The sequence below is a fragment of the Arachis stenosperma genome, chromosome 5 (genome assembly GCF_014773155.1).
Source record: "Arachis stenosperma cultivar V10309 chromosome 5, arast.V10309.gnm1.PFL2, whole genome shotgun sequence".
Lineage (NCBI taxonomy): Eukaryota > Viridiplantae > Streptophyta > Magnoliopsida > Fabales > Fabaceae > Arachis > Arachis stenosperma.
This window is the reverse complement of record NC_080381.1, coordinates 26,716,408-26,729,447: the sequence shown is the minus strand read 5'-3', so window position 1 is coordinate 26,729,447 and position 13,040 is coordinate 26,716,408. Positions and strand designations below refer to the sequence as shown.

General features: G+C 34.4%; 2 protein-coding genes across 3 annotated transcripts; one reads left to right on the top strand and one right to left on the bottom strand.

The window, feature by feature from the left end:
• Positions 1-3,482: 3,482 nt before the first annotated feature.
• Positions 3,483-4,885, top strand: LOC130982428 (DNA-directed RNA polymerase subunit 10-like protein). Its single transcript, XM_057906435.1, has 4 exons — positions 3,483-3,657; positions 3,752-3,810; positions 4,464-4,558; positions 4,661-4,885. The coding sequence occupies exons 1-4, from the start codon at positions 3,622-3,624 to the stop codon at positions 4,684-4,686; spliced, it is 216 nt and encodes a 71-aa protein (XP_057762418.1). The 5' UTR covers positions 3,483-3,621; the 3' UTR covers positions 4,687-4,885.
• An 883-nt stretch (positions 4,886-5,768) lies between these two features.
• Positions 5,769-8,953, bottom strand: LOC130983018 (axial regulator YABBY 4). Of its 2 annotated transcripts, none has more exons than XM_057907185.1 (6): positions 8,286-8,953; positions 7,949-8,199; positions 7,816-7,864; positions 7,641-7,716; positions 6,930-7,040; positions 5,769-6,264 (listed from the first exon to the last, which is right to left on the bottom strand). In XM_057907185.1, exons 2-6 carry the CDS (start codon positions 8,196-8,198, stop codon positions 6,184-6,186), a joined length of 567 nt encoding a protein of 188 aa, XP_057763168.1. In that variant the 5' UTR covers position 8,199; positions 8,286-8,953; the 3' UTR covers positions 5,769-6,183. The 2 variants fall into 2 exon arrangements, with proteins under 2 accessions (XP_057763168.1, XP_057763167.1); XM_057907184.1 differs by having other exon boundaries at positions 5,776-6,264; positions 7,949-8,219; positions 8,286-8,951.
• Between the last annotated feature and the right edge of the window lie 4,087 nt (positions 8,954-13,040).

Below are 13,040 nucleotides of genomic sequence, written 5' to 3'. Positions count from 1 at the left end.
AGGTCTGACAAGAGGTCGACTTCTTTCTTGGTCTTTACCAGCATGTCGTCGACGTATACTTCCATTAGACTCCCAAGGTGAGAGGCAAACACCTTATTCATCAACCTTTGATATGTGGCTCCTGCATTTTTCAATCCGAATGACATGACCACGTAGCAGAAATTAGCTCTGGGTGTGATGAATGATGTCTTCTCCTGGTCTAGCTCATACATTGGGATTTGATTATATCCCGAGTAGGCGTCCATGAATGATAAGTATTGATACCCCGAGCTGGAGTCCACTAGGGTATCAATACTTGGCAATAGATAAGGAACCTTGAGACATGCCTTATTTAAGTCGGTATAGTCGACACACATTCTCCATTTGCCATTTTGTTTTTTAACTAGCACTACATTGGCTAGCCATGTTGGGTACTTGACTTCTCTGATGAAGCCAGCTTCCAGGAGCGCCTGTACTTGCTCTTCTACTATTAGGGCTCATTCTGAGCCGAGCTTGCGTCTTCTTTGTTGTACAGGTCGGGATCCCGGATAAACCGAGAGTTTGTGGGACATGAGCTCGGGGTCTATCCCAGGCATGTCGGAGGCCTTCCAGGCGAAGAGATCGGAGTTATCTCTTAGGAGCTTAGTCAACCCTTGTTTTAGGGTTTCCCCTAGGTTGGCTCCTATATGAGTATTTTTCCCTTCCTCTTTGCCGACCTGTATCTCCTCGGTTTTTCCTCCCGGTTGTGGTCGCAGCTCTTCTCTGGCCCTTGCACCGCCGAGCTCTATTGTGTGAACTTCTCTGCCCTTTCCTCTCAGATGTAGGCTTTCATTGTAGCATTTTCTTGCCAACTTTTGGTCTCCCCTTACCGTTGCTATCCCCGCTGAAGTCGAGAATTTCATGCAAAGGTGGGGAGTGGATACCACTACTCCGAGTCGATTAAGGGTAGCTCTGCTGATTAAAGCGTTATATGCTGACCCCACATCAATGACTATGAAGTCTATACTCAGAGTTTTTGATTTTTCCCTTTTCCAAAAGTGGTGTGGAGGGGCAAAAATCCCAGTGGTTTTATTGGCGTGTCACCTAATCCATACAAGGTGTCGGGGTAGGCTCTTAATTCTTTCTCATCCAACCCTAGTTTGTCAAAAGCGGGCTTAAAAAGGATGTCTGCTGAGCTTCCTTGGTCTACTAGGGTTCTATGGAGATGGGCATTTGCTAGGATCATAGTTATTACTACTGGATCATCGTGTCCAGGGATTATTCCTTGCCCATCCTCTTTTGTGAATGAAATGGTAGGGAGGTCGGATGATTCTCCTCCGACCTGGTAGACTCTTTTGAGATGCCTTTTGCGAGAGGATTTGGTGAGTCCCCCTCCCGCGAACCCCCCTGAGATCATATGGATATGTCTCTCCGGAGTTTGCGGTGGTGGGTCTCTTCTATCCATATCATCTCCCTTTCTCTTTCCATGACTGTCCGACCTTTCTATGAGATACCTATCAAGCCGACCTTCTCTAGCCAGCTTTTCTATCACATTTTTAAGGTCGTAGCAATCGTTTGTGGAGTGACCATATATTTTATGGTACTCACAGTAGTCGCTGCGGCTCCCCCCTTTTTATTTTTAATGGGTCTAGGGGGCGGCAGCCTTTCAGTATTACAAATCTCTCTGTATACATCCACTATAGAAACCTTCAGAGGAGTATAAGAGTGGTATTTTCTTGGCCTCTCGAGACCGAGTTCTTCCTTTTTCTTGGTTTACCTCTCCCTCTCTTTTGTTGAGGGAGGGTGCCCAGGTCGCCAACTCAGGTCTCTCAGCTTAGCATTTTCCTCCATATTGATGTACTTTTCAGCTCTTTCCTGTACATCACTTAGAGAGACAGAGTGTCTTTTAGATATGGACTGTGAGAAGGGTCCTTCTCTAAGTCCATTGACTAACCCCATTATGACTGCCTCTGTGGGCAGGTCCTGAATCTCTAAACATGCTTTGTTGAACCTTTCCATATAGGCTCGTAAGGGTTCTCCGACCTCCTGTTTTATTCCCAAGAGGCTCGGTGCATGTTTCACTTTGTCTTTCTGGATAGAGAACCTCATTAAAAACTTCCTTGAGAGGTCTTCAAAACTGGTGACCGACCTCGGGGGGAGGCTGTCGAACCACTTCATCGCTGCTTTCGATAGAGTTGTCGGGAAAGCTTTGCATCGCGTAGCGTCGGAAGCATCAGCTAGGTACATCCGACTTTTGAAGTTGCTTAAGTGATGCTTCGGGTCCGTGGTTTCATCGTAGAGGTCCATATCGGGGCTTTTGAAATTCCTCGGAACTTTTGCCCTCATTATATCCTCGCTGAAAGGATCCTCCCCTCCCAGGGGCGGTTCTTCTCGCTCGTCACGGGTGTTGCGACCTTTGAGGGAGGATTCTAACTTCAAGAGTTTTCTTTCTAACTCTTTTCGTCGTTCCATCTCCTCTTTTAGGTTCCTTTCCGTCTCCTTTTGTCGTTTCCGTTCTTGTTCTAACTGTTCCAGGCGACTGTGGACTAATCCCATGAGTTCAGTTGCATGGGATGGTCCCTCTTTCTCTGATTCGCGCCCTTCTGAAGAGTTTTTACCTTCGGATTTTTTACTCCGGAGGTACCTTCCCTGTGTTGATCATTAGTTCCTTGGTGGAGGGTCAAGTCTACATCATTATTGCCTGTGTCCAGAATCTCTTGTTCAGAATCTGACTCCACATGACCCTCTTCGGGGGATCTGTCCGCCATCAGTGGTTGATCTCTCGGGTCCCCGGCAACGGCGCCAATGTTACGGTGGGTAACCGGAGATTGATGGGCTAGATGGCGTTGGTTGGCCCAAACGTGTGAAGGAGGAGGCTTTCGAATGGGTTTGCAACTCGGGGACCTCCGTCCGACTTGTTCGTATGAGGAGATGTGGGTGGTACCTGCAAAGACACTCCGATGCCTAAGTTAGCAAGAGTGTGAGCAGGTCTAGAGAGTATTGGACTTAGAGATACCTGAGAGGTGTCAGTGTATTTATAGTGGTGAACCAATAACCACCGTTGGAGTAGTGCCATATTTTTAGGGTGTTAACCGTCCCATTATCTTAGGGAGGTTAGGATATGGCTCGTGGAAGTGGTTAGAGAGATTCTAGGGGCGGTTACTCATTTGAATGAGTGTTTATCCGCTAGCTAACCCTCGTGCCCGACTTCTTTAGAACAAGTCGTAGTGAGTACCGACTTCGTAGGATGAAGATTGGTACTGGTGAGGCCCAACCCTTTGGATTAGGTCTTTTGCTTGATCCTGGGCCTTTATTATTGGGTTTTTTTTTTTACCAAAGATAGGAGACTCGAACCCGCAACCTCTTAATTGAGTATGAAGAGACTATGCCATTTGAGCTATTACTCATTGGCTTTAAATATTATTGATTATCTACTCAAAAAAATAACAATTAAATCTCTGAAAACTTTAATTTTAGACTAATTAATCCAAAAAAAGGGTACAAATTTAAAGAACCGACTAAAAGTAAAAACCGTATGAATGAGTTGAAATCAGATCGGTTTGAAAGAGAAGAAAGAGAAGCCACGCTCTTTCTCTCCGAGTCGCGGTTCCATCACCGCATTCCTCTTGGAGAAGCTTCGAGAGTGTTCAGAGAAGGAGCAAGATGATTATCCCAGTCCGTTGCTTCACCTGCGGAAAGGTCATTTTCTCTTCTTCCTTGCACTTCAACCCACTATTTTTCATAAAGTTTTGACCTTTCTTTTGGTTAATTCGTACTCAATTTTTGTTTATAGGTCATCGGAAACAAATGGGATGCCTATTTGGACCTTCTCCAGTCAGATTACTCTGAAGGGTCAGTTTCCCCTCTTTCTTCTTCCGTTAGGGTTTATGGCCTAATACTACTGTTGTCACTACCTTATTATATATGTATTATGTTACATCTTATATACCTGTTATTGATTTTCTGCAGCTATGTTATTCATTGCTAAAATTTGAATGTGGCTTACATACTTGCATATGCTGAGCTGAGCTAGATAGAATGATTGATTTTATTTTATTTCTTTTTTTGCGGTGATTTGAACGGATGAATGGTTGTTTCACTTGTTTGGATCTAACATGCTTGGCAAAATGGTAGTATGAGTAGTCAATGGTTCCAGGTTGTAGTTCTTAAACTTATATAATGAATGAGTTGGCAGCACCATAAATTGTAGTATTTCGCTAGAAGACTAGAACCACTTGATTTAGCATGGGTAGTAAATAAATCCTGTTTGATTATGGTCTATTCAAAAGTTATTTGATTGTTGTACATTATGTTAAGCTTTTCAATTCAACATTCATTTGTCTGTGTTCATTATGTGTAATATGGTATTGCTGTTTCAGTTTTCCTTAACTGCCGAATCCTGTTAGGGATTCAATCACTAGGTGCCGATACCATTGCATTACTACTCTTATCTTCAATGGAATCAGTTAGGTCTAACATGGCTGTCTTAACATGATGGATTGCAGAGATGCGCTTGATGCTTTGGGGCTGGTTCGTTATTGTTGTAGGCGTATGCTTATGACGCATGTTGACCTCATCGAGAAGCTCCTGAATTACAACAGTAATGCGTCTCCCTCTATAGTGTGATTGTTATTTGTTTCTTCTATTCATGCCAATTTTCTAACTTCGCCTGTTTTGTACTTGATGTTGTATTTGGTTCCAGCTCTTGACAAGTCTGATCCCAGTTAGAAAAAGTTGTATGGAATCGGCTGCGCATGCACATGTCGGTCGTCTTAATCACATGTATATTATTTTAGATCTTCCTTCTCCGAACTGTTTTAAGGGGGATATGAGGTGCAGTTTGTGTTAATTACCTTCTAACTCTGCCAATGTGGTCTTTTGATAGTTGTGCCCTACAAAGATATGAAAAACTAAATTTTAGAGGACTTATGAGATGTTATTTTTATGATAATCTGGCTGCTTTGCTCCTTTTCATGTTGCAACTTATCTTCTATTCATATAACAGTGTAGTGTTTTTCATAAAAGGGGTTTAGTGCAACTTATCTTCTATTCATATAACTGTGTAGATATTATCAAATACAAACTTATTTCCTATAGTAGTTTAATTCATGCATAGTTATGTTACTACTTACTAGGAGAGATTGATATCATAATTATCTTATAAATTATGATATTGGTTAGAATGTTAATTTATCGATAATGGAAGGTGTTTTACATGAAAATCCACATCCATATTATTCTCAAAATCTCCTTATTTTCATAATATAACCATGAAGTTGAAGTTGCTTATCTTTGACAAGCAAACATTAAACATCCAAACTCCAATAGGAGGCACAAAAGAATCCAAATTCTAAATGGTTACTTCAATAAGATCAAATTGAAAAGCAGACACCACCCAAAGATGAAACCAGCTTCTATTTTAGCATCAGAAAAGCATTTATATTACAATTGACAAGGGTGACACATATAACCAACATCAAAACAATAACCTTTTGAAAATTAAAAAAAAAAAACCATAATTTCTTTCCATCATGAATGAAGACATGGGTTGTGCATTGATCTTTTAGGGGCTTATTCTTGATGACTTAGTTGCCAACACTAGCATGCATAGGCCTAGTAACTACTAACTGGTAAGGGATGAGGAGCAATGCCCGCAAGCCACCGTGCCGAGGGTAACTGTAATGGCAATGGTTGTGGCCTGTGGGTGGCATTTTGCTGCTTGCGTCAAGGAGAAGGCTCAGAACCACTTTGCAGCATCCTTAATCTTTTTTTCTTGAGGTTGAATGACTTGAATTTTAACCTCATTCTTATTGATTTATATTCAAATCGTGGAATTTATTTTTAATGCATTAAATACATAAAAAATATTAAAAATTTTCTATTATTATATTTTTAAAATGTGTTCTTAGAACACGAATTAGTTAAATTCTTATAATAAAAGGCTCATAAACTGGCCCATAATTTAAACTATGAATTATTAATAACTTTCTCAACTAATTAAGTCTCTAATAATATATATGTTAGTAGTAGCAACAATTGGCACTTCTTATTAACTCGTTTTCATTCCCAAGAGAGCATCGATATCTATCTTTTCTTAAGAAGAAAAAACAGTATAAGAGCCAGGCAGCTTAAACATTAATAAAATAAGATACAGATTAAAGGGAGCTTTGAATTCTCATTTACTATATGTTATTGTACTACTGTGCTTATTTAATTGATCTTTCTTCATTCAAGTTGTGTCCTTGCCATGATGGAATTTCTTTGCATCTTTCTTCCATGGAAACCTTCACCTTCGTCGTTGATGCTCTGCAAGTGTCATACACGAATTTTGATCTTGTCATTATAATTTATAGACAAAAATTACTATAAGAAAGGTAGACATTTATCTAGTCATACACGAATTTTTCAGTATCTTAATAATACTTTTTATGCTTTAGTAAAAGTCTATATTTTTCAGCCAATTTTTTAGTATCTTAATTTTAGCACATATATAGTACTAATTTAATATTTAAGAGTGCTAATTGTCATTTATAGAATTAAAGTTCATTAAATTACTTAAAGGTATATAATATATATACTTGTAAGAAAAAATAGGTTAAATGATATCTTATTGTAAATTAATTTAAACTTGAAATAATATAAGCTTATTCAAACACTAGCTATAACTTAAAAAATGAGCCATCCTTTTAACAATATGGCAGGTTATACAAATATGAAACAAGTGGCATTGATTGATTATATCCAGCATGAGGATAAGTGTTTGCTATTGAATGAATGGAATTGAATAAGCTAACTCTATTATTCCCACTTGGATATCAAGAAAAGTGACAAACAAGAGAAGCTGCTTCTAATAACAAAGTTCTAATTAGCCAAAGTAACTTGTTTCAGCTGTTAAGTCTACAAAATGGAGAAAGCATTATATATTGTCTTCGTCATTTTTATTTTAATAATTGTTATTATGGTTTTATTACCTCATGAGAATGAGAATGACGGTCCACTTGGGAGTCCAGATCCGCAAACTGCTCTTTCTGATTGCAAATTTCTTCATCTCCATTGAACTGAGTTGGTGGAAAATTGGCCCACTGAAAATGACTAATATATTTCAGCATTATAAACACAACAAATTTTTGGGTGCCTTTCGTTTGTATTTTTATTTTTAAAATTTAAAAAAATCTATAATTTTATTATTTTTATTTTTTTATAAAAAATAAAAAATACAAATACAAATTTAATTTTAAATATAAATTTATTAGTTTTACAAAGCCTTCTAAACGAGTTAGTGCTTGTTTGAACACTATTATCTTGATAAAAAGAGATTGTTTAAATAAAAAAAATATTTTTTTTATTTTTTAATGAATTTGTAAATTTTTAGTAGTAAAAATAAAAATATTAAAAAAATCAAAAAAATTTTTTTGAAAAATTACAATTTACATTTTTTTAAAATTTTTTTTCTTAAAAAAAATATTTTTATGTAATAAATAAATAAATAAGTACTTTTATATTGTTATACTCAAATATAATTGATATATAAAAAGATTTTTTTACATGAGATATCTAAACATAAAATTACTTTTACTTTTTTCATAAGATCTTTAAAAAAAATAACTCGAAAAAATATATTTTTCTAAAAACTCACCCAAACAAGTCCTTAAATAATAATAATAATAATAATAAAGCTTTACATTTTTTGCAGCGGTACTGAAAGCCTCCTTGTGTGCCATTTCAGGGTTTTCTGCCTTTAGCCTTTTAATTTCTTCTCTGCATTAAACCATTACAGATTGTGCCATTAATTATAATTCATAGTTTTTGAAGTTCAACCATATATATAAATATATAAAATACAACAACTTTGATTACTTGATGAATCGGTTATAAGCTGATGGAGTTCGCTGTCTTTTCTCCGGGGCTACACAAATTAAATTAAAGTAAGATTATATAGAAACATGATGAAGTTATTATAATTAAAAAAAGTTGTACGTGTTACACATACGTTTGTTGACAACATTATTGATTGTGGTTACATCCTCTTCTGCACAATCATCAGAGGAGTAGTTGATCATCATCATGGATGATGAACTGTTCATTGCGATGTTGTTGTTTGCATCCTCTTCTTTTGAATGATGATGATGATGAGTAGAAAGAGAAGCTAAGAGGTGTAAAGGGACAAAAGAAGCTTTCATCATATTCACAGAGAGAAGGCTTGTGCAGTGTCCGCATCTCACTGTCACCACCATTGACATGCTGCTGCATGGCACACTCACCTGCATCATCATCCATTCAATTTCGAAACATAAATCTTTGATTCATAGTTAATGATTATTAATTACCATCAAGATGGTAGTGCAGAATCCACATTGGACATAACATATTTGTTCTGGAAGATCAAACAATTGATTCAAAGTTGACATCAATGAATCTGTGAGAGAATCTTGCTATAGATATAGATATATAGAGAGAGGGAGAGAGAGAGAGTGAAAGAGAGAGTGTGAATAAAAGGAAGAAGAAGAGAAAGAAGGCATTTATAGTTGAAGCAAATAAGAGTGGTGGACACTCAAAATCAATCATCATCACCACTAAACATTAATGATTATTATTTCTATGCTCATTTTCATTGCCGGAAACCACTCCAACATTATATCCATGCTACTAACAATGCCAGATTTTTCTGTTGAAGACTACTTTCTCATCCAAATAATAGGGATCATGTCTTCTTCATCATAATTACTGCTTAGCTTTTCTCTTTCTTTCTTTGTTGTTGTCACTGGTATATAAACTCCTCTGTAGAATGCACAGTGGCCCAAAGTTCTATGCCACTTTTGCAGAATGGCTTAAGTGCTTTTTTGTTTCATTTGTAGTTTTCTCTTTTATTTAATGCACTCTCTCTAACATGAAAGTGAAAGTGCATAAAATTTTTCCACAATTGAATGGAAGGGGAACTTTCCAGGCAGAAAAAAAAATGGTAAAGTGGCATCTTAGGATTTGTCTTTCATGAAAACATAGCAAAACAAAACTAATTGACCAATGAAAAAAAGGATCTTCTCCTCTCTACTTTCTTTCTGTGCTCTCTACTCTTGGCACATATATATGTATCTATCACGCTTCTCATTGAGCTAGGATTTAACCACTTATCAATTTTTCATTCAATTCTTTTCTGCTGTTTCATTAACTTCTTTCCATGTGACATAGCAGATGAAGTTGGATTTTAGAGTTTTCCCATAATCATGGATCAATAATCACTCAATACCATGAAAAAGCTAGTGCAAATATTATACTACTAACTATCATGAAACAATCATTGCCACTCCCAAGTAAAAATCTTTCTTTTTTTGATATTTTATATTTGAATTAATATTCAAATTCGTCTCTAAACTGTTCATTAAATTGGTATCCAAAAGATTTTTATTAATCATCATATATACTAAAAGGGGGCTTTGTACTTCACAGCAAAATAAACAAGAGTTTACTAGAAGCAAAAATTTTGTCAATTATTATCAGAAAATGGAGTAAGAAGTTATTGAACAAATCTAAACACTTAAAGTAGATAAGATTGTTGTTTCATAAGACATTAAACTCTACCAAGAAAATTGGGGTTGCTGCTTTATTGCACACAACTAAGGATGACAGTAATGGTATTCCTATAGGACTAGCTAGTAGTAACTATTAGTATCTCTATTTAGGGTGACTGGAACTAGTTCTTTCCACAAAGATCCAATTTTGTGAAAAAAAAAAATTTAGATGTCATGTTCAATGGCCATGTCCTACAAACAAAATGAATGAAGTTGTATGTGGGGTTGGTAGGAATCAAGAGCCGCATATACACTTATCTCATTGCTGCATTATTATTTCCTAAGTCAATTTTCGTAACATATTAGAGATAAACACGTCACGCATTTATATTCTTACTGTGTAAAGAACGATTGATTGTTTATATATTTTGGCCTTTTCTCCTGTGCTATGAAGATTATTGTCTTAACACTATGTTTGTTCCCTTCCCTGTTCATTTATCCTATTAATTTATATGCATACCTACTTCAATATTACTCATTTATTATAAGAATGAGTTTATTGGAAAAGCTCCTTCACCATGCAGAATTTAAAAATGATTTAATTAATACATCTTATGAAAAAGTGTGGAATTCTGATTTCTAAAAATGTTGCTGATGTACAAGGCTTTTTCCCACTATTTTTAGTGACTTGTGACTAAACTAAAGTTTCTTAGGTTAAAGAAATAATATGTAGTGAGACAAATTCACTTAGACATGGAGATAGTTGAATGATAGGGACATGTCTTTTGCATTTTATTTTTTTAAGATATAGAAAATGATAAAAATAAATAAATAAATTTTATCCAACTCTCTCTAAATTCAAGAATAAATTATCCTTTTTGACATATCTTACTATTATTAAATGAAATAAAATAAATTGACTTATCATGGTTAATTTTAACTTTTAATCTAACCTAAATTTTGTTAATCTAATCAATTAATCACGATGTAACTTTTTCTATAAATTATAAAAATTATTAAAAAATTTATTTTATAATTTTATATTTTTTCTCAAATTATACATCGATTTCAATCACAAAATAAAAAATCTCAAAAGATAAAAAGAATAAATAAAAGAAAATTCAAGAGATACAAAAAATTTAAAATTTTCTCTCTTGCTTTCTTAAATTTTTTTTCAAAAATCTTTTTCATTGTCCTTATTAACTAATTATATTTATTTATTATCCATTATTTTTTTTGACTAATTAAAAAGTTATTTCACACAACATACACATGTATTAATTCATGATAACTATGTTGTGTTTGCATTTTGTTATTTGTTTTTTCTTGTTGCTTATACATATTTTTTGGTGCATTTTAGTTTTCCAGCATTGCAAACATGCCTTCATGGCTATGTTGAGCAACAAGGTAACTGCTCTAGTTTAAAAAGAATTTTAAATTAAATTCTTTCTGTTTTCATTGCTTTGAAAGGCCAAGTATTTGAAAAGTTTCATTGCTTTGAAATGTTTTTAACGGATCTAATTTTATTGTTAAGAGAAATGAAGAAGATTTTTGAAAGAATGAAAAAAGTAAGAGAGAATTATTAAGAAAGTGTTTTGGAAATTTTAAATTTTGTGTCTCTTCGATTTTTTGTATTTTTTTAATTATTTTTATTTTGTGGTTGAAATTAATTATTAGATGTGTGATTTAAAAAAAATAAAAAATTATAAAATAGAACTTTTCTAGTAATATTTATAACTTGTAAAAAAAATTATACCATAATTAGTTGATTAAGTTAATAAAATCTAGGTTAGATTAAGAATTATGGTAAGTGAACCTATTTTATCCAACAATAATAAGACATGTCATAAAAAGATAATTTACCCTTTATTTTAAAAAAAATTAGATAAAATTCACCTAAAACAAATTCTCTCCAAAAACTGTTATATAATTTTGAGTATTTTTTTTAATTTATTTATTTAAATATGATTTTTTCCTCTCCATCATATCTATCTCCTCATTCTTAAAATAGTAATCAAATACTTATAAGAATATTTACAAATGATTTATTAACAAACTTACACTACAAAAAAATATTAAATACTATGGTTTTACCATTGGATTTAACGTCAGACATTAACAACAAATTTACTGGCGGATTTAACAACAAATTTGTCGGATAGAAAAGTTATCATCGGATTTAATATTCTAACGATACATTCATCAGTAATAATTAGAAGGAAAATAAAAAAAATTGGTGCCGAAATTTTCGTGGGATTTTCCGTTGGATTTATCCGCCGATAAATCTCAATTAATCGAATGCTGCGTTTTGATCATATGCAATGTATTACCGTCAAATTTATCCACCACTAAATTTGATGGTAAACCTGATCTAAATTAAAAATGTGCAGCCCTCTCCCCTCACTTTTCAGAACACCATTCTCTCTCCATTCTCCTCTCTCTTCTCTCTCCCTACAACATCCTCTAGCACAGCAGCCCCTCCGTCCACCCTCCGCGAGTACTACCCACCTCCATTCTCCTCTAAAGTCTGTATCAAGTTGCCTGAATCATGTTTCATTGCCTCAAACGCAGTTGCTCTATTTGTCTCTGCCACTGTTGGAAGAGTTGCCGTTGCCACTTCCTCTGGCGTCGGAGTTGTGTCTCTCCCCCGTCATCCAGGTAGCTCTGTTTTCATTTTTTTTTATAAAAAATTCTAACCCTTTTTTCGCCTTAACCTCATTTTGAGCCATCATTCAGGTCTACTTCTACTTCTGATTTCTCTGCCTGCGACAAATTAGAAATGAAGAACAAGAAAACAAAGTTAATGTTAACTCTGCATGTAGTGGAAATAGCCTACAGTAATCATGATGGAAGTTTTGCTACCGACGATGTTATTGTCGAAAAGGAAAATGATATTTTATTTTTATCAAAATAGAATTTTTAATGTTTTTTTTTTATTTTTCAAAAATTTATTTATTTACTATTTTTTCTAATTTTTTTTGTTTTTTATGAATGTTTAGAATATGTGTTGGTTTTTGAAGGTTGATTGATATAAAAATGTAATAAACAGTTTTAGGTTTGGTTTAAATTTTGTTTCTGGATTAATAATGACTAAATGCCAACTAGTGTTTGATATGGCTAGTTGATTGATTTCATATGTGGTTGTATTTGGCTGATATTGTGGATTTTAGATTTTGTATGTGGTTCATTGATTTGTGTATAATATGATTGCAGATTATAAATCTTTATGTGATAATCTAAAGGTTATTCATTTGGAACCAATTCCCTTTGACATGGAGAGAGATTTAATAACCCCAACATTCTAGTTGAAGAGACCACAGTTGCTCAAGTATTATAAGGTTTGTCTTCAAGCCGTGATCAATATTTCATAACTCTGTTTCACTTCAAACCTTACAAGTTTTTAGTGGTTTGCTTGTTTTTTGTTTATTGATTTTAACTCCTTCATATACTGATATGATTAGAATTTGAACAAGCCTATAAATGTAAAATGGTTTTAGCTTCCCTGTATCTGGATTCGAGGGCTATCTATGAATTACAATGAGATGTTTGACATCAGTTTGAGTGCCTCAATTTGAT